The sequence below is a fragment of the Schistocerca cancellata genome, chromosome 3 (genome assembly GCF_023864275.1).
Source record: "Schistocerca cancellata isolate TAMUIC-IGC-003103 chromosome 3, iqSchCanc2.1, whole genome shotgun sequence".
Taxonomy (NCBI): Eukaryota; Metazoa; Arthropoda; class Insecta; order Orthoptera; family Acrididae; genus Schistocerca; species Schistocerca cancellata.
Window position 1 is genome coordinate 52,210,241 of NC_064628.1, and position 22,277 is coordinate 52,232,517.

The 22,277-nt window shown below is 37.9% G+C and overlaps 1 protein-coding gene across 1 annotated transcript in view; it reads right to left on the reverse strand.

Moving 5' to 3' along the window:
- LOC126176940 (F-box/LRR-repeat protein 4) overlaps positions 1 to 22,277 on the reverse strand; it is a 173,084-nt gene that overhangs the window by 91,648 nt on the left and 59,159 nt on the right. Inside the window, exons 3-6 of the mRNA XM_049924139.1 lie at positions 20,671 to 20,866; positions 20,383 to 20,575; positions 19,919 to 20,062; positions 16,714 to 16,839 (exon numbers count right to left, since the gene is read on the reverse strand). Of these exons, the coding sequence (XP_049780096.1) occupies positions 16,714 to 16,839; positions 19,919 to 20,062; positions 20,383 to 20,575; positions 20,671 to 20,866 (659 nt within the window). The remainder of the gene's footprint in view (positions 1 to 16,713; positions 16,840 to 19,918; positions 20,063 to 20,382; positions 20,576 to 20,670; positions 20,867 to 22,277) is intronic.

A 22,277-nucleotide genomic window follows, 5' to 3' on the forward strand; every position in this document is an offset into this window, starting at 1 on the left:
TGTTTAGCACATATTCAGTCTCATGTTTTGGGCAAACGACCACTTGAACTGATACACTGTGTTTGGTCCTGTAACACCTGTTTCTTTTGATGGAAAAAACTATACAGCATCTCTCTCCAAAAAGTTGTCAGGTGTATTTTCTTTGGTGTTTCAGCAAAAGCTCGTTTTTGCACTGTGTAGCTGGAGTCAGTCCAAACAACTACTGTTCATCATGTTCTTCACGCAACGCAATGCCCAGCTTCGGTTTGTTTCTGAATGAACAAAATGTTTTTTAAATTGGAATTTTATGTACCCATTCAATAGAGTGGTCCCAGAGGAGTCTAGCCAGATGTTCATTTTATCACTATGTATTAACACGGGCAGTAAAACACAAACAATAACCAGAACTCCTGCAAAGACAGCTCTGTCCTGGCCTGCACTGACTGCTACTGCCAAGCATGCAGTGCTACTTGCTGCTGGAGTGCTGGTTATTCTTTGAGTTTTAGTGTCCCTGTTAATAAGTACTAATAAAACGAATATTGGACTAGACTAATCTGGGATAGATCTATTGGAAGGGCACATAGAATTCTGCTTTAAAAATAATTTTGCTTGTAAGAGAAAAGAAAACCAATGCTTTCCATCAAAACTGGGCATAGCATGACAGACATGGCAAGTAATTGTTTTTGAAATGCAAAAAGAAGACTGTAAACATCTGCTGAAAGACCAGAAAAATGTGCCAGGCGACTCTTAGGGGAGACCATGGGTATAGCAACTTTCATTGGTGCTTATTCTCACTTTATAGCAGCTTATACTCTTCAAAAGTCTGAAATGTTCTTTATTTTAAAGTATACTTTGCAATGGCTAATGCTCATTTTAACATGAAAATCAGCAGATTTGAATACGACAATGGTGATGAATACATTTCAAATGAAATCATGAAACTCTTTGAAGAAAAGGGATTGTAGTTTGAGTTTACCATAAGGTACACACCTCAGCAAAATGGAATGCCAGAATGATTAAATCATACTATCATTGAATAGGCTCGTCAAATGATTCTTGGACGCAAACTTGGAAGGTATTTTGGTCAGAAGCAGTAATAGCTGCTATTTTGGTCATTAATCGTAGTTCTACTTCTGCTTTAGATGGAGATATTCCAGCAATGCTACAATATGGAAGGAAGGCAAATTTGAAGGAACTACTTGTGTTTAGATGTTCTGCATAATTGATCATTCCAAAGAAACTACTGACAATTAAGTTTGACACCAAGTTGTTAAAACGTTTCATGAGTTGATATTGACCCAATTGTTACAGATTATGGTGTCCCAAACTACACAAGATTTTATTTGGAAGAGATGTATTTTTGAAGAAGGTAAGTTTCTATGTGGAGGTGAAAGTGGTGATGATTGAATTGTGAAGGAGACTGTTCAAATGGACAACATATGACAGAACATGGCAAAATATCAAGGGCATCAGAGCGAAAATAACTTTGAGGAAATGCAGAGCCCATGTCTTCAGTTGTGCAGGGTAAGCCTTAAATGCAAAAGCATTTGTGGAAAGCTTACCTCAGAATTTTGAAAATGTGAAAGGTCAGCATGATGAAAAAGAATGGATGAAAGCAATAAACAAAGAATTGGGCTCTCTGTCATCTAACAGAACTGGGACTTGCGCACCACCTCCACCAAATAAAATAATCATTGACAGTAAGTGGTGTTCAAAGTAAAGAGATCTGCATCCAGGAATACTGTAGGATATAAGGTGTATTTCATTATTAAAGGTTATGCTCAGGTAAAATGATATGACTATGAGGAGACATATGCTCCAGTCCCTTAACTCACATCATTGAGAACTTTTCTGAATGATTTGTTTATGGAACAAATGTATGTACAAAATGTGTTCTTGCACGGAGAACTGACTGGAGAAATTTATATGAAAGTTCCTCAAGGTGTAAAGAGTAAGGACGGACTTGTATGAAAACTCACAAAACTTTATATGGACTGAAACAGGCATCACAAACCTGGAACTGTACATTTGTCAATTTTATGGAAGAAATCAAGTTTCAACAATCTTAGTTTGACAGATGTCTCTATGTTAAAAGCAGTGATGATTACAACATTTACGTGCTACTGAATTTGGATAATATTTTAATTGCTGGGAACCATAAAAGCAAAATCTTCAATATTAAGAAGAAGTTAAAAGTAAAATTTTGAATGCAAGAACTTGAAGAACCAATATCATTTTTTGAATGAATATACAGAGGACCAATTGCAAAATATTCCTTAGTCAAAGTGTTTATCTAGAAAAGATTCAACAAGAAAGACTGTAATTCCTGTAAGACACCACTGGAAGTCAAACCCAGTGAAGATGCTTGTGGTGACATGGTTCAAAATAAACCATTAAGATAAGTCATAGGTTGTTTGATGCATGAAATGACAGCTACAATACCAAACATATGTGTATAAGTTATCTATTTTAGTAGACATCAAAATAAAGCAACACAATTCTACTGGAAAGGTTTGAAACGAATTCTTCGATATATTAAAAGAACATTTGATGTTGGCTGTGTTACAAAAAGGGAAATTCAACTACTCTTCTCTGCTATGTTGATTCTGACTGGGGATGTGAAGAAGACAGAAGATCTACAACAGGATACGTACTCCAAGGTTTTGGAAGTACTGTTTGTTGGGCTACAATGCGACACACGTTTCACTATCTTTAACAGAAGTATAATATATTGCTTAGACAACAGCTACAACAAATACCATGTGGCTGAAGATCTTCTTGGAAAACTGAAAATATTTGTGAAAGTTACAATAGTTTATGAAGATAATCAGTTATGCCTATGTCTATTACAGAAGTGGGAACACAGATGACTAAAGCATGTCGATATTAAATATGGTTTCATACATATGCCGTATAATGAAGAACATCTGAATGTTCAATGCTTCAAGGAACAAGCAGCACATATTTTAACAAAAGCAACTACGAGCATACAGTTCAATAGACTGTGTCCGAAGGCGAGGAAAGTGAAATTTGCAGATACTCTCCACAAGAGTGAGTCATAGCTGATTGTAGTACAAGGCCATTCAAAACAAATATGGTGATTATAAATGGCTATAACTATTTAATGCTTAGCGATACACAAAAAAGGATTACAGAGCAAGGGCAATATTTTTACATACTTCACAGGTATTGTGTATGACACCCCGTGGTCACACGGACAACATCTAAGCTATAACCAACTTAAAACCACATCTTCGTGATCATATGTGGAGTCATCAACACTAGTGCAATAGAAACATACATTCTGAGCTGTGATATCGTTTTTGGCAATGAAGGCATATACACAAAGTCTTTCACATAACTCCACAAAAAGAAATGCATCAATGTCACGTCTGGAGATCTAGGTGGCCCAGAGCAGAATACAGCATCACCATGTCCAGTACAAAACCCATCCAACAATCTGGAAGACTTTTCCAATGCCATCTGTGAAAGTTGCTGGCATTTGGAGTTACTTGATTCTATCGCTGACAATATCTCTCTGCACTGTGATGACAGAATGGCAACTGTTAAATTATAACATACAAATGCCTTCTGCATATGATCTGCTATTTTCACTTATGACAAGGAACTTGACACTTATGTATCACTGCACATGTGCCAGCTTCCAATTCACTGTGCTTAAGTAATGATCCAAATTTTGAACTCTGTTTCACATAATCTGAAGCAATTCTTATCTAAGTATCACTTGAGGGTGTGCTGAAAAGTAATTCCTCCAATTTTTTTTTATGTGAAAACTCTTAAAGCATTATTAACATTCAATATCTTTATTCTTCATGTCAACATATTTGCAGTCCTCTGCCACTAAACGGCACAGAATTGTAATTTGTAACCTAACTATATTGGTGCTTGGGAAACAGTGTGCTGTAGTCAAGTTTTGAATTTGAAGAGTTTGTCCACAATGGAGCAATCTCTTCTGCAGCATAATACCAGATCACACACAAATGCTGTGACATCTGTGTCTTTGGTTCATCCTCCATAAAATCCCGACTTGGCTCATCCAGTTTCCATCTGCTTCCAAAACCAAAGGAAGTCCTTCAAGGGCTTAACTTTGATAGTGACAAAGCATAGCCTGCAGAGATGAGGTTGTGGCTCTGTCAAAAAAGTCAAACATTTTACAGTGAGGGTATCAACAAATCAGTCTCTCATTGGGAGTCATGTGTTTGTTGCCAGGGTGATTACGCTGAGAAGTAAGTATATAGACATGAAGAACAAAGACGCCAATGTTAATAATGTTCATTTTATTTAAAAAGCTTTAAAAGTTTTTGCGTAAAAAATTCAGAGGCATTACTTTTTAGCATGCCCTTTTAGTTACAGCCATTTATAACTGCTATTCCATTTTGAACGGCACTGTATATTTCTGTTCCTCACTTCATATCAGTTCTTGAAACTTTTTAAGTAGGCTTCCACATTTTTCAATGTCTCTGTGACACTTTTCAGTGGATCAAATAAATCTTGACCATTTGTGTTGCCCTTCTTCTTGTACACTCAGTATTCTCTGCTAACTCAGTTTGGTATGGGTTCAACACTTGTGCAATATTCTATGGTGGACAAGTACTCTGTACGTAGTGTCTTTTTGTAATTGACTGCATTCTTCCAATATCCAACCAATGAATCAAAGTCAGCTACATGCTTTTCCTACACTGAGCCTATATGATCACACAATTTCATATTCCTACAAATTATTACACTCATGTACTGGTATGAGTTGACAGATTCCATTTGTGACTCACTGCTCTTGTAGTCACATTACTATCACATTGGCCCACAAGTCTTTGCTTTTCTTTCATTTTTTCCTTCCTTTAAGTGAAAATTTTGCATGAAAAATGATATGTTTAGTCATTGCATTTTATGTTATTCGATAGAGAAATGTGTTGTATAATAGTGTGTGTTTAGTTTTTTTCTGTTGATATACTTTCTATTCTTTTCACGTCATTAAAATAGAGTATGAAGTCAACACAAAAGAGCATACACAAATCTTATTTTCAACGGCAGTTTTTTGCATTTAATCAAGGTGCCAAAGCCACAGAAGCTGCTCGACAGATTTGTGAAGTGTACGGCGAAAAAGTGATGCCTCTTACAACAGCTAAAAACTGGTTTAAGCGATTCAAAGACGGTAATTTCAACCTCAAAGACATGCATGATCACCATGAATTGCTTAACTGGAACCAAACAGTGAATGGAGAACTTTACAGCTAACAAATGCAATGACTCAAGAACGCTATTTAGCAAAAACAACCTGATCGGTGACATGGAGTTCATCTAAAAACAACCACCTGACATCACCAAGGAAGACTTGGGTTGGAAATGATGCCGCATTCTCCTGACTTGGTGCCTTCAGTTTTCCATCCCATCTGATCCCTTTTGAACGCAGTGTGTGGTGTTCCATTCAATACTAATGTGGAATTGAAAACTCCACCGGAAAATTTCTTCAAGTGGAAACCAGCTGATTTCTGCCATGGAGGCATTGAACAGCTTGTTGAATGTTTGGTGGAGGTTACACACAACAGAAGAGAATACATCAGTTAGTGATTTGTTGTTCAATTCTTGTTTATTTTTGTGGAAACTCCAGAACTTATGGGCCAACCTACTAAATTTTGGCATTTTGTTAAGTGCAAAATTTTCCTTTCTTGATGGTTAAAGGCAGCTGCTAAGCTTTGCATCACCTTGAAATCACTGTCAAGATCTGAGTGCACTTTGTACTTTGGAAAGCACTGTTGCTACAACCTCATCACAGTCAACAATACAAGTTACACTGAGGACATCCTCAAAGAGAACAGGTATATTTGTTGCTATTAGGTCTAGTACACACCACCTGACAAAACAAGTGAAGTACCACAAATGGAAGGAAGACATAAATTAGAACTTCACAAGTTGAGAGGGTATGGGGTGTTAATTCATTGTGTCAAATGGCTCTGAGCACTATGGGACTTAACATCTATGGTCATCAGTCCCCTAGAACTTAGAACTACTGAAACCTAACTAACCTAAGGACAACACACAACACCCAGCCATCACGAGGCAGAGAAAATCCCTGACCCCGCCGGGAATCGAACCCGGGAACCCGGGCGTGGGAAGCTAGAACGCTACTGCACGACCACGAGATGCGGGCAATTCATTGTGTCAAATTTACAAAGAACTTACTAGTATGAGCCCACTTATCATTATGACGCTGCACCCCAATGTATTCCTCTGATTTGGTTGGGAAGGGTGCCACAGAGCCACTGTAGCCTCTCCTGAGGCAAGCTGGTCTATATATGTTGTAACTAGACCTTGATATCCTGGACACTGGCACTGGGACAAAGTTGATGTCTGAACTGGTCCCATACATGTTCTATTAGGGACAGATCTGAGGATCTCAGTGGCACAGGAGTACCTGAACATCCGCACAAATGCTGTGTTGTGGATGAGCAGCATCCTGCTGAAAACTGGCACTGCAATACTGTCACATGAGAGATAACAGATGAGGATGCAGGTGGTCCATGATGTACAGTTGTGCCATCACTGTTGCCTCAATCACTACCAGCAGTGATCTGAAGTCGTACCCAATGATGTCACATAGCACGATGTCTGGATTAACACTGCTATGCCTCTCCAAAACAAACTCTACCACACGTGCCAACTATCGTCACCTGGGGTAGTGCACACGTGTTATTCACCACTGAACACAATGCAAGACCTTTCATCAGCAGAACATGCTTCCCAATTATGGCGAAACTCCAAACGCAGCCGTTTCTGTCATCTTGTTAATGGCAGCCTATACCCAAGCCAGTAGTTTCCTAGTCTGGGTGCTGTTAGTCTCTGGCCAATAGTGCCGGATGACACAGAGTATTTCACAGAGTCTGTTACTTGTTCTCAGGTGGCAGATACAGACATGAAGGAGTTAGAACGTATTTGGTGCATAATACGGTGATCCCCCCTTGTGGTGGTCAGATATGGTCGACTGGAACCTTGACACGGGTGCCTGCCTTCACACTCCCACTGTCAAATCTGAATGTCTCACAAATCTGGATACTGCACAAATTGTCCAGCCAGCTAAACAGAGATCAACACTGAAGGGCAATTCAGAATCTGTAAGGTGCTGGTAACACTGTTTTGCATGAGTGTGTGGCATCTTCATGTCCCTCACGGTGATCACTCTGGTGCTGTTCACACCTCTTAAATACCCTACAGGGCCAGGAGCACAATACCGTGATCCTCCCTTGTGGTGGTCAGAAATGGTAAACTGGAACCTTAACAAGTGTGCCTGCCTTCATATTCCCACTGTCATATCTGAATGCCTCAAAAACTGGATACCACACAAATTGTTCAGCCAGCTAAATAGAGACCAACAATGGAGGGTCTTTCAAACACTGTCAGGTGCGGGTAACACTGTTTCGCACCAGTACTTTACACATCTCTTATATACCCTAAAGAGCCAGGTAACAATACATTCACAAACAGCACTAATGCACTCTGCCTGTTCTACCTGCCACACAAAACTGCGACTCTAATCATTTGCACACCCACCAATGTTGTGTATATGTACAAAGCTGCTTTGACTTCCGACCATGTCTTTCTGGTGCTTCATTTTTTGTGCTGGCACTGTATTGTTACAAGATTATAAATAGGATGGTATCCGCTGATGCATTGTTCCGTCATGTCCATTCAAGGTTTGTTCATGGTTAATTATTGTTTTGCACTCAGTTACGGGTGTGTTATGTCTTCGTTTTGACTCATTACTGTCATTCAGTTCGGGCTCAGTGTTTGTTAGGCTAATATTACCAAACTTCTAGTGCTTTGATGAGTTTCTGTAATAAACATCAGAAATGTCAAACCCAATGAAGCCAGGAGTAACACTGCTCTGCCTCTCCAAAACATTGGAAGAATGGAAATATCCCCAGGTTGCTGCCATACTTGTCAGCGACGGTCATCCACAGCAGTGCAGAACCAACGTTGATCACTGAATACAATGCAACACCATTCATCAGCAATGAATGCTTCCTGATCATGTCATCATTACAAATGCAACCGTTTGTGTTGTGGTGTTAACGTCAACCTATTCGTGAGACAGTAAGTCTGTAATCCAGCTCCTGCTAGTGTGGGAGGACAAATAATGTTGCACAGAGTCCATTATTTGTTCTCACATGGCAGACACAGATGAGAAGGGATTATGATGGGCTTGGTGCACAATACAGCAGTTCTGCCCTATGGTGGTCAGACGTAACCAGCTAGAACCTCAAAGGATGATTATGACTGTCTTCATATTCCAATGAAGTCCAACATTGTGCCACTGTCACATCTGAATGCCCCACAAATCTGTATGTTATGTTATGTGTCCTTCATGGAGAACATTCAACACCCGAAACTCTTCACACCCCCTATACACCATACTAGACCTAGAAACTATGTTAACATGAACAACATTAAAGCACTCTGGTGGCTGTTCTACCTGTCAGAGAGAACTGCAACTCCAATTATTTACATACCTGCCAATGGCATGTATATGTATGAAGTTACATTGGGAACTAGGTCTTCAGGGTGGTTCACTTTTTTTGTAGGCTGTATATTTCCACCATGAGTGGACTCCTAAACTGTCTGTGCGCGGAATTTTCAGAGAAAGCAATCAGTAATGTTTCACAGAGCACTTTGTCATGCTAATCACTTACAAAACTGTAATTTTCCTAATTGACTGTTGGATGGAGGATTTGAATACTAGAGAGCTGAGATTTTTTCTACAAGTTTTCAGTAGACCTTATGGTCAGTCTTTTGGGCAACAGAAGGATTGAATTACAAACTTAATATCACCCTTGATACAGAGTCTTGCACAAACATTTTTGCATCAGCTTCAATTTCTATCTCGGTGGATTTGAGTTTCCACCCCATTAGCCTATACTGTTGATACACACTTAGACTTACTTCAAAAATCTCACTGTTCTCAATTCTGGGTATTAGGCAATTTTCTATGCCTAGTATTATGTGAGCTACATTGCCTGTGTTTTAGGTGTGCTTCAAATCCTGACACTTTGTTGTAAACGCTTCAGCAACTGATCATTAAACTTATAACAGTCTCAACCATGCGGAGTGTTTCTTTGTACTTTATACTAAATACTCTGGGGTCTTCTATAGATATCATTATCCAGGCTGGATGTAAGTCACCCAATGTAAACAAAACACATACCATGTGCACCCCACACAGTTAGTTACCTGTGACGGAAGACTGAATAGAATTTGCATTATTGTGTTGTCAATTATGAAGTACTTAATAACAAGAATCCCCTTCTGATCACAGAAAACAGGCATACTTCGTTTAAAACAACAGTTGAGATCGCAATAACATCTGTTTATTATGACCATTTCAGCTTAAGTTAAAGCCATCCTCAGATTTTTTTGGGCCCATTAAAATATTTAGACACCATTATATACTTACTAGGTAGTGCCCTCTGGTAAGAATTCAAAATGACGCCAAAAAATCTGAGGATGACTTTACCATAAGTCGAAACCAGTCATAATAAACAAATGTTATTGCGATCTCACTGCTGTGATCACTGCACTCCACGGATAATGTTGTCTAAATTTATAAACAGGCTTCAACCTTTCCATGAAATAAAAGGTATATTGCCTTCTCTTGTGTCAAGTCAATGTTTTCACTGCTATTTCATTATGGTACATAGTGATGGATCCAGACCTCACCAGTAATGAGATTTTGGAGCATAGAATCATTTTGATTCTCTCAAACAGTCTAAAAATTCATTTTTTGATTTGCTTTTAGCAAGAATTCAACAAAATAAAAGCTTTATCATAGTTTACTCTACATTACATTGCACAGTTCTCTTTCTGCCGATATTCCTATAGTATCAGTTATCTGATACATCTATAGTTGCCATTTTCAAACATCAACTAATCAATGCTTGGATCTGTGGTTTTGGGTCTGAATCTTTCTTCAACAGAAACATGACCCTGCCTGAATACAGCCACCCGTTTCTTAACTTGAAAATGAAGGAGGGAGTAGGGTAAGGAAACTTATACAAAATGAAGTGAAGTTTAATATTTTCACCATCTCCGTGAAGAAATGATGCAAATCTGAAGGCAACAGCTTACCAATACTGGCAGGTTCTGGAGAGATCTTCAAAGTGACAAATCAATTAAACAGCATCATTCCACTGTACACAAGTACACATACAAAACCTATGAATTTTTTTAGCTTTGCCTACACATAGGCTAACACACCACCTGTTCGGTTTGTTTCTATCAGGCAATCAGATTTCGGGCTATGCTACTGATTAGGCTGTCACCACAGACTTCACATCACAAAATAGTAAAAATAATACTGAGTAAATATTGAGAAAAACATTTTCGGTGTCCTTTTGTACTACCAGAAATATGTGTGTCACACGTCTTATGCAACAATTAAAGACCGCGTCACGTTTGAAGGTGGCCCAGTTTTCAGCCATTCTGCACATCCCACTCCACTAGCCACTGGCAGCCAATAATATTCATTCTCTTTCCGAAAGGCTAGCAGCAAGTTACTCCCAGACAGTGAGAATTCGCGAAAACTGAATTGTTCGTTTAACTGTCAGTTTTTATTATTTTTTTCTTGTAGCAGTATAGGTGTGAATGTGTATCTGTAAATGTTTAAGTGTGATTGAGAGAGAGAGAGAGAGAGAGAGAGAGAGAGAGAGAAGGGGGAGGGGGGGTTGCAGATGACCGTAATAAATGCGAAGTGCTTCACAAGCAGGCAAGGGGCATTATTTACAAGTATTTGTAACTTTTTCAAATGTGAATTTGAAGACACAAGAACGGACTCCAGAACCATGTGGTGTCAGCAAGAGAAATGTAAAAAGAATTGTAAACAAAAGTGTCGGAGCTGTAGGAACGGTAGAAACAGTTGGTTTCATGTTGCCTGGAAAGCACCGAAATCGCAAGGAACCTGTAACACAAATGGATGGTTTTAACAATGATATTTTAAAGTGTTCCATGTGAATTATGAATGCCTGACATCAAATAACATTTTAGTTATGTGGGAGAAAATTAGCTTCAATGATAAGCACTTCGTCAATGTAAAGAATTTTAAAAGACATTGGCTCCTGATGCGTTAAGAAGAGAGTTTTTAGTTCAATGAAGTGACATAGGTGTAGCAGGAATTACATCCCTTATAAAGATTCACGATATAAGAGAAGGTGGTAGTTCAAAAGTCAATTAGAATAATTCCAGGAAATGAGTGATGGTACTGGCAGTTTTAAAGTTTTCATAGGACTAGGTTCTCGGATAATTATTCTGCATGCTGACTCTTCTTCTGGTTATGTTTACATGTAAGAAAAATAGCAGTGACTACCATTTGGAAATGAATGCTGCCAGTTTTGTGACGATGTCATACCTTGCTTCGAAGTTTGTCATTTCCAGTTATAATCCAACTGTTACAGAGAAAACACGAAGTATAAACACCAGAAAAGTGGATATTTTTCCCTGGCTTAAAAATAATACTATTAAGCGCTGTATAAACCAGGCTTGTGTCAATCTCCTGCAGTCTGTTAATTTACACATATTGCATGACAGGACGTACAGACTTGACTTCCTTGCACGTGAATGGGGCCACACAGTTTTGCATTTACTCACGTGTCACTGTCAGTTTAGCCCTATTGAATTAATTTGGACAAAGGATAAGACTATGTGGGGGAGAAGAGGGGAGGGGGGTTGAGGGAGAGAGAAACATTCAAGATAACAATTCACTGAACTGCTTGTGCATGAGGCAATAGGCAACATCCCACCTGTAGCGTGGGCACAGTGCGGCATGCTAAAATGCTTCAGAAAGAATAATTTGACAGGGAAGTGATGACGGATATAAGCCTTAAATTTACAATCAGATTGTTTGGAAAATATTCAAATAGAAGTGATGGTGGTATTGCGATGTAGACTTTGCAACAAAGTAATAATATTTCTCGGTTTTAAAGACTCGTGGTTTAAAAAAAGTGTTTGTCGACATATCAGTTGCAAACATAATAATGAGAACTTCCCAGCCTTTTTGATTAGGACTTTGTATCCTTTGAATTAAGCAGACTATAATGTTCAACATATTGCCCAAGGAGAAGTTAAGCTTCTCCCACCATATTGTATGGTCTAATAACACGCGAGAATGCAGCTGTATAAATTCGTCAAAAGTCCGATATTTCCACATGTAAGCCCCTGTCACTTTCAAGGCACGAACTGGATAAGGTCCTAAAATGACAGTAACTGTTACTTGTCGAGACATCAATGGTTTTCGATGTTACCAGTCCTCATTCCCTGGAGTTATTTGCAGATGATGGTTAACTGTTTGCTTGTTCAATGGATTATACATGCGGTCTCTCACTGTAATGTCGAACGAGTTAGTTTACACTCGTAATGCCCATTTACAGCAAAAAATATGACAACTTACTGACCATTTTTACGATAGTCTTTTCATTAGTCTTTTCTACCACTAATTATTTGTTATGCGCAGTGATTCCACTTAACTACAGCCAAACACATCAACACACACACCTTATACACATTTTTAAAAATCCTATTGAGTAGAAGCAGTTGTCAAGCAAATATAATGATTTTGGTTTGTGCTTGAAGTTAATTTTGTTATGTATCAAATTTTTACTTATAATACAGCTCAAATTGCAATGAATTCTAATTATTGCAAGCAGTTTCAATGATCTTATTGTTAGACAATTGTCATTTTGAGAAAAATTGTACTTCATGTCTTCAAAAAGCTGTGTCAGCTGTTCTTGCCTCCCGACTTCACGCAGAGTAAATCTGTGGAGCAGTGGACACAACGTCATCAAGACGTGAATTAACATTTCTCTCACGACAACTGATCGAAATTGGTCTTCATATTTAATATTCCCCCCTCACAGATTTTAACGTATAATATGATGTAGCCTAGGCAAATGAGCCTGACTGTTGTCCGCAGCAATGCAGTTCGGCAATGTGGACTTTGTTTGCCTGCTCTCTTCAGCTGTGCATACGCAGTTCTCATCCCTTCACTGCTCTGCCTCTATGCACGGAAGCACCGTCACACATGACGCGAGCTTCAGTTGATTAGACGCAAACAAAGCAGGTGACATGTTGATTTATGTGCTTGCAAAGCACAAGTGTCATATTTATATTTGTCTGCTATAAAACTATGCTGTTAGATTTGCCACATTCAAGATTTCACCAAACCATGTGACTTTTGCAAGATTTGTTGTGCAAAATCGTTGGGATTTATGCTATCCAAGGATAAAACTGTTACCTCTATTCCACATTAAAATAGTCTGATGATATTAAAAATTGAACTGATGTTCCGCAATAATATTTATTTTATAGTTTGTTGTGAATTGGTTTAGAGCTTTCTAGACCATCCTCGGACAACTTCAGATTAAACAGACAGTCCACAAAACATCCTGCAGATGTATAAGGATTGTTTTTCAGAATATGTGTGACTTTTTATGACTGTATACCTATATGAAAGTCACAAAAGTAATGAAATACGCAAAAAAAATTACAAACAAATAACCCTTATATTACATTATACTCAAAGAATGTATAGGGCAAAACAATACACAAGTGAGTTCTGATGCAACTACTAGGTTATATGGACAAAGTAACTGGTGAATGTGATGAACAGGTGAAAGGGGGGAGGGAGTTGCAGAGGGCAGCAAGGAGGCAAGGAATATGGGTAGAGAACAATTACAGCATTTACAACATGTATGTTATCTTATGGTGATAAAACTTATAACTGGCTGCTGCTACTTTAGTAAGAGTGAATAATGGAACTGTATTTGATCATTAAGGATTATATCATGATTCTGTGTCTGGTATTCACTGATAGTCAGAACTTCAAGTAATGATAGTTTTTGCCTTTAACTGCTCTGTGGAAAACATTATATTCAACATCGCAAGAATGATACTGATTCAGACCATGTTCAGCAAAGGTGGAATCTTTCTCTTTCACTCTGCAACATCTTTCAAATTCACAATTTAGGAGTAAAGGAGGACACTTATCGAACAGCAGAAGTGTCAAGTCTTTGACGGGCACAAGCAAAAGGCAATGAAAACTTGCTAGAGTTCTTTAGTATCCCCACTAGCAGACATACCCATGGACACAGATGAGCTGGCACAAGTATCATATGAACAGCTATAACGGACAGTGTGTGCAGAGTGTTGTAAGGGCAGAAATGCTGACAAAAGTGTTTACTTGAAGGTGGGAACCAGCAGGGCCAGGTACTTCCTATTTTCACACTGAGTTACATGGACCTGACTTTCACATTATGCTGTGTACTTTGTGCCACATGCACCTTGTTTCAGTCATTTGCATTGATCATGTTCTACTTTTCTATGCCAGTCTTTACATGATGTTCGGACTCTCTGGCCCACTTTAGGCTCACTTGCACACCACATATTTCCTCTTCCAGGATCCAGCTCCCCAGTTTTGGAATCTAGCATTCACTGTCACCTAGAGGAATGACATTTGAGATGGCAGAACAGTTTTGTGGCATTCTCACACTTGTGCAGATACAAAATTGGCAGCAGGAAATGTTCTTCCGCATATCACACTTTTGCTAACATCTCTGTCATAGCACATCATCTGCATGAAAAGTACATTTTCAGCATGTGACAAAATGCTTTCTCCCCTACCTGAATCCTGTCATTGAAGGACCACTCCCCCTCTCCACACATTAGCATGGTGTGGTGGCTGCATTGGATATTAGGTGACTTAACAAGTCAACAGCCAATATGAGTTCACTAGCTACATATGGCCAATGTTTCCTCAATTATGACCGAGCATATCCTTCAAGACTCAGTGTTTGATTTAAAAGGTCGATGATTGATACTGTTGCTAAATAAGAGTGCACTGGGGGTGGGGGGGAATGGAGTTATAAGTGACACAAGAAAAGGTGGTGGCTTGGCCACTTCATCACGTACTGGCTCGGTCTGGAACACTTGCATCAACTGTCTTGTTTTTCCATTACTGTTCCAATCTAGCAGAAGTCTTGTCATAATTGTGCGAAGAAACTAAATGTTGCAAGTTGTGTTGACAACATCAATCAGGGATTACGTCAGCATTGCCTCTCTCATGTCTCCCCTCTCCACAATGGCCTAAAATATTTTCGTAACTCCACCATTACCCAGGGTGTGAACCATCCGTCTTTTGTGCCACTTATAACTCGTTTAGTCACATCAAATGTGGACAGGAAGAAAACAGGACGAAGTCGAGTGAGATATCAAGTAAGAACATAGAAATGAGGTAACCTCACTAGGAAGAAATGTAAAATGGGGGAATTTTTAGTGTTGATCTCACGGGTTTTTCACAGGGGCTATGAATTTATGGCGTAGAATTGCAAAAATCATAAAATCAGAGAACTCAAAATTTAAGTTCTATTGTATTCAGTGATGAAACTAGCAAACTTTGGCAAACATGAATACAAGTACTTCAAGCAGAGTTGAAGGAAACATTGAACCATACTGGGTTGCTTATTCAAACTAAACTGCAACTTATTGCCACATATTCATGTAAGCCTGTGTTCACAGTCCCTATTTCTTGTTTCAACCATAGGATGATGATAATCTCTATTAATGACAACACGGCAAAGAGCCTGTTATGTATATCCAGCATGGTAGGTCTCTGCAATGTAGATATTTTGAGGAGGGAGAAATACCTTCAGAATTTAGTGAAAAAGGAATTTCCCATGCCAGCAGAAAATATGGACATTGTCAAATTTCTAGTGTTCAAATATGATCTCCAACTGGCAGTTCTCAAATTATTGTGAAGTGTTGATGGTTCGATAGCATGTCTCAAAGAGAACTTGGAAGTTATGACAACACTTCCTTTTGAAAAACCTTCGAAATTGTTTAGTTGCAGACTTAATTGTTCCTTAACTGATTTGATTAATGGAGTTAAAATAAAGGTTTCTTCTTTTTAACAATGGAGATAAATGAGATGTGTTATGTCAATAACTTAACATAGTTGATAGGTATAATTTCATTTACAAAATAACACGGAAAAACAATATAATACAACAAAAATATAGAACTTAATTGAAAAATAAGTCATCACACAATAATAATGAAATTGGGGAAAAAATAACACTCAATTCGGAAAAAAATAAATTGAATTTTTCCTGTCTCCACTTATAGCTCTTCACTAACCAAAGGTGAATTTGCTACATTTCGGTAATGTACCAACATAACCAAAACAAAGAAATCACTGACACGAATGTTGTCTCTGCACTGGGTCAAGATCTTTCCATCTTACTCTTGTGCAACTGTAGGATGAGAAAATCTTATTGTTCCAGGAACTACCTGTCAGTGTACTTCAACAACACACTGATGGTCAGTGTGCTTTGAAGATAGGGATGAGAACATTATAAAATGCAGATAGGACATAAAACAAATAAAATATGAATACCAATTTAACTAAAAAGTGAGCCATGAAAGATAAAACAATGCAATACATTACATCAAGGAAGTTATTAAATTAGAATTCAATTAACAAGTCATACTAATTATGTGCAGTTGATAACTGTGAAACGTGAAAGCAAGAAAATTTCATAATAAATGACAAATGCGGAAATTAAAATCAAATGGAACAACAATCAAGTACTGTTTTTTGAAAATAACAGTTTTAAACACACAATATTTTACAATAAAATCAAAATTTACAATGAAAACATCCACTCTTATTTAACTTACCTTTAAGTTTAATTCTGTGTAAAGCAGACTATCTGTTGCCAAAGCATAAAAATGTTTGTTAACTAATGAACATTTCCGTAAGGATTTGAGATCTAAGTAACCCAATATTTTAAGGACAGTTTCATCCTGAAAATAAAAGAAACATACAATAAAAATGTAACATATTAATCCGCCACCTCCTCTCTCACCCTTCGGGTAAACAATGGAATATACGTATTTTGAAGCACCAAGTTAACTTTAGTTTTATTTCAGCAAAAACATGAAAGCAAAATTGCCGATCTTTATTATACCTTTGGAGAAAAGACATTCTATCTACGATTAGATTAGATGCAGTTTTCGTTCCACAGATCCAAAAAATGTGATGATTCTCGTGGGTGTGGAACATGTCACAAAATATAATGTAAAAAACATTTTAATATAATACTTACTACCCTCCACATTTTTCAGGAGATTGTTACAATAGGTGAACACATTAGTAAACTAGAACTGCTAATATTTACAGAATTAATATGCTGTCAGAATGAAACATTGTTATGCATTTTTAATAAATTTATCATACACAGAATACCCAATCTTGACTGCTGTGACCAAGTGCTGTCAAAACTGAAATCTAATAGACATTTTTACTTAAGCTAGTCCAACAGTCTCTGTTAAGATATTCATCCATAGAGTAGAAGGAGTTGCTTATCAAAAAGTCTTTCAAACTCTGTTTAAACCGTGCTTCATCTGAAACCGAGTTCTTAATGGTAGCTGGCAATTTCTTGAAAATGTGTATTCCTGAATATTGGATCCCTTTTTGGACCAAGGTAAGTTATTTTAGGTCTTTATGTAGAATGTTCTTATTCCTAGTATTGATACTACGCATTGAGATATTAGTTGGAAATAGAGATATATTACATACAACAAATTTAATTGAGGAATAAATATACAGGGTGTACATTAAGTCCGAGAACACTTTCAATTATTTACTGCACAAGAACTAAACATTGTACAGATGCCATACATATTGCATTTTGAAGAGAAATTCTGAAAGGTTAAAAAAAAAAAAAATTAAAAAAAATAAAAAAAAACATTCGATATGCAAACCATGAGTGACTCTACAGACGTCAATATGGTAATCGAATTCTTGCCATCTTGCCATACCCGTCCCTGTATGGCATAGTCAACTGTGGCAGTCACTTCCCATATTCTCTCCTGGAGCTCTGCTACATCACGTGGTAGAGGCAGTACATATACCAGATCTTTAAAGTGTTCCCACAGAAAAAAGTCACACAGAATGAGATCTGGTGTGTTTGTCGAACTCCAACACACAGAAAACTAGCTCCGCACCTGAGCTCGCCATGTTTGCGACTAGTGCTGACTATCGGCAAATTACCAAACTATGCTGTGGTGGTATACATGGAGGAAAAAAAAACACTTTCAGGGTTTCTCTTCAAAATGAGATATGTATGACATCTGTACAATGTTTGGTTTTTGTGCAATAAATAACTGAAAGTGTTCCCGGACTTTATGTACACCCTGTACTGAGAAGCATTGGTTAGAATACAACGTTCCTTGAACAGGTTTCTACATGATGTTCTTGGATTCATACCACAAATGACATAATAGAATGAAAGTAAGCGAAGTACGCAAGATTTTTATAGTTATATCTCCTACATCTGACATCATTCTCACTGCAGTTACAGACTTGTTTAGGCGCTTAAGCAATTCTGTGGTATGTCCTTCCCAACTGATTTGTTATTGAGTTGTAATCCCAGAAATTTAACTGTCAACCTCTTCAATCCTTCAATTCCTTCCCAACTGAATTTTTTATTGAGTTGTAACCCCAGAAATTTAACTGTCAACCTCTTCAATCTGCAAATCTTCATATGCTATACACATGCTGGAAGGAAATCTCTTACAGGCTCTGAACTGCATATACTGCATCTTTTCAAAGTTTAATCACAATGAATTAGCTTTAAACCATTTAGTAATGTCGATGAAAATTTGATTAGCAGCTATTTCTAAATCTGCACTCGACTTGCTACTTACTGCAATGTTTATATCATTTGCAAACTAAACAAACTTAGCATCTGACAATATAATAGATGAGAGGTCATTAATGTACACAAGAAAGGGCAATGGACCCATGATGGAACCCTGGAGGAACACCGTATGTAATTAATTCCCAGTCAGATGCAGACTGATTGCTTACTGCACAAGTATTTCGCAATGACACCCTTTGTTTCCTGTTAGTCAAATACGACTCAAACCATTTCACAGCACAGCTGGTGACAACATAATATTCTAACTTACATAAGAGAATGCTGCAGTTCACACAGTCAAAGGCTTTTGACAGGTCACAGAAAATGCCAGTAGCCTCTAATTTATTATGTAATGAATTAAGTACATTCTCACTGTAAGTGTAAATTGATTTCTCTACATCAGAACCATTAAGAAACCCAAACTGTAACTTGGACGATATATTATTTGCAGTCAGATGCTTAATGAGACACCTGAACACAGCCTTTTCAAATATTTTTGAGAAAACCGGCAAAAGTGAAATTGGTCGATAGCTGGATGGTATCTCTTTATCCCCCTTCTTGTAAAGAGGCTTAATTTCAGCATATAGTTTGGAAAAGTTCTGCTGATAAGAGATTGATTACACAAATAACTTAAGATAGAACTCAACTCACATGAGCACTGTTTGATTAACACCATGGAGAAGAGCGACTGACATCACATGAAACAATTACAACCCCAACTGGTTTTGGCCATGTACAGGCAATCTAAAGATTCTATACACTCTGTAGTAGGTGAACATAGCATTCATGACACGTCGCGAACACAATGTTGGTCAAATGATGTCTATGATGAATAGACTCTGAACTGAAAACACTTATGATTGTAATCTTATTGTGGAACTGTGTTAATATAAACTTAGCAAAAGTGTAAAGTCAGATAATGATAAACAGATAATCATATTCACAAACAAATAGAGGAAAGAATTAGTCTGCTTAAATGACAGAAATCATTTCAGAGGAAGAATTTAAAAAAAAAAAATTTAGTCAACATCATGTGCAATGTTTCTGAATTGCTTTGTTCTTGCAAATATGGAACACATGAATGACAATATGACTCCATTTTCAGATTCAAATTTTGGTATGACTGTTATCAAATAAATTGAAAACTTGAAACACTGGTTAGTAGAAACAGCAGTACTCACCGGTAGAGCTTCTATTGTTACGTCACTGACAGGTGCTGGACTATCTTTTGGTGGTTCTGGCAATGGTCTAGTTCTTGTCGTGCGATACACAATTCTACGATAGTCATCACTTAGAAACTGGGTGATATTATTTGGTATGTTAGTCTGCAAGTAATAAAAAAATAAAAAAAAACTCAATCCTTCATGGCTCTGCACGAAACAAGACATAAAGCACACAACTAACTGTGAAAAATAAGCTTATAAGCTATCTTAATGTAGAGCACATGCTCACATTTCACCAGGGGCACTGTGTCATCTAATACAGTCATACAGTTTGAAGGGGGATGATGTATGGATTGGTTTTACATATTAGGGAGCAAAACTGATACATATAGCTGAACAAGCCTTTATCCAACCATGGATGTCAAATGGCCAGTGATGATGATTGTGACCTATATATTAATACATTGTCTAGAGAAACTAACCTGATTTGGAATGTTGTGAATATTCAGTTCTTTTATCTGAGATAGAAGCCGGCTGACTTGTTTTCCATTAATTTCAGATGTACTATTAGATTTATTGAATGAGGAAGAAAGTTCCTTCATTCCAACTAATAATACTGCATCCAACTCGGTATAATAATCCAAATGTAAGTGATGGAATTCCAGTCGCAAAACTCTGGAAAAAAGGATAAGCAAATCACAAATAAAAGACATCATTGTTTGATTTCAATTATAAAAGTCTTTACATTATATTAAGTACGATGTTCTTACCTAGTTGGAAAAGAAATGCTCCTAATCCTTGGGGAAAATATTCTGGCCACAGGGCCAACCCTTTGAGGCAAGCCTTCCCACAAAAGTGTCCATGCTTCATTGCTGTCAGCTGCCCAGATTCGTACGAGTGATCCAGGATTATAAGTTTCATAAACTTTTACCTCAACAGGATACACTGCTTGCTCGAATTCTAAATCTGCACAAAAGATTTCAAAATAGCTAGTCAATAATGTCTATCAATTGTATGATAAACTCAGGGTGTCAGTAACAAAACAGTACACTACTAAGATAAAAGACATTAACAAATCATTATTATAGTCTGCTATTCTATGACTAACAATTATTTGCTGTCTCTAACAATACAAAATCGATATAAAGTGTTTCTCTTTATGAAAGACCAAATACCACATTGCGCACAGCCACATATGTGAAAACCAGTCCTAGTTAGAGACTTTTCTACAGTGTACGATGCGCATAGTCACATATTGGACTTTTTAGGCACAGCATCTTTTTCATTACTTGCCGCCCTTCCCCTCACGGACTTAATTTTTGTTCTTGTAAATGAGATAAGAGCATGTAGGTGGATGGGATTATTTTGCACTGTGTTATAAAGGTGTCTTCAGCTGCTGTGTGTACTATATCACTAAACCTAATTTCCACAGTCCCTGGCATCCAACAAAAAGATACTTCCTTCCTTAATTCTGAATATTCAGTCAAGTGCCTTTAATTTTCTGAATCATTCTCTTCGGAAGATATACTTCCATTACTGACTGCAGGGTACCCAGAGAGTCAAAGCAGATTAGAACTTTCTGCCAAGACAACTTCTAATTTTTTCAAATGCTTTTTGGATAGTGTACAGTTCCACATCATATTTGCTATACATATTTGAGATGCAGAACTTGGGAGACCGTGTGTTGAAGAATAACGGAGCAACCATAGGTATTTGCCTGCTTGAACAAATCAGAATATTTATTTTGTAGTACAGTAAAATCATAATGATAATACAACACACAGCTAAGAACATTATGAGAGGTTTTGTCGTATCTAAAATTAGATTGGGCCTTTTAATTAAACAAAATGGTGACTTGTTTAGGAGATCACTGCCTTTGCTAGTTGCTGGTCTATAAGCTACTCCTAGTCTTGATTTTGCTGGTGTCTGTACAGGTACCATCCAACTGTCGTCTCCTACAAGCAGTCATCAACTGGCTCCTTGGCATCTCCAAGAGGCCCTAGGTTGGCATTCCATGCCTGGGCACATCTCATGGCTGACCTCCCACCAGAGCTGCTGGCTGACCGATGCATGCGAGCCTTGCTGCCAGAGAAACACTTAGTGCAGCCAAGCTCTGCAAAGCCGCTGACACTGTACTCTCCTGGAGCTGCCTTCCTGCCTGGCATTCCACGACTGCCGAGGAACTGGTTCTTCGCACTCAAAGCCCTGCTCACCCTGACTCAGAATCCTGGCACTTAAAAGTGTCAATGGCCAACTGACCATTCTCGCACCACAACAACTGGTGTCAGAAGTAGCTGGTGTCATTGGGCAATGTTGCTGGTCAGCACACAGTTTCATCACTGCAGTGTGACAGGTGAATACAAACGCCCCCTCCCCC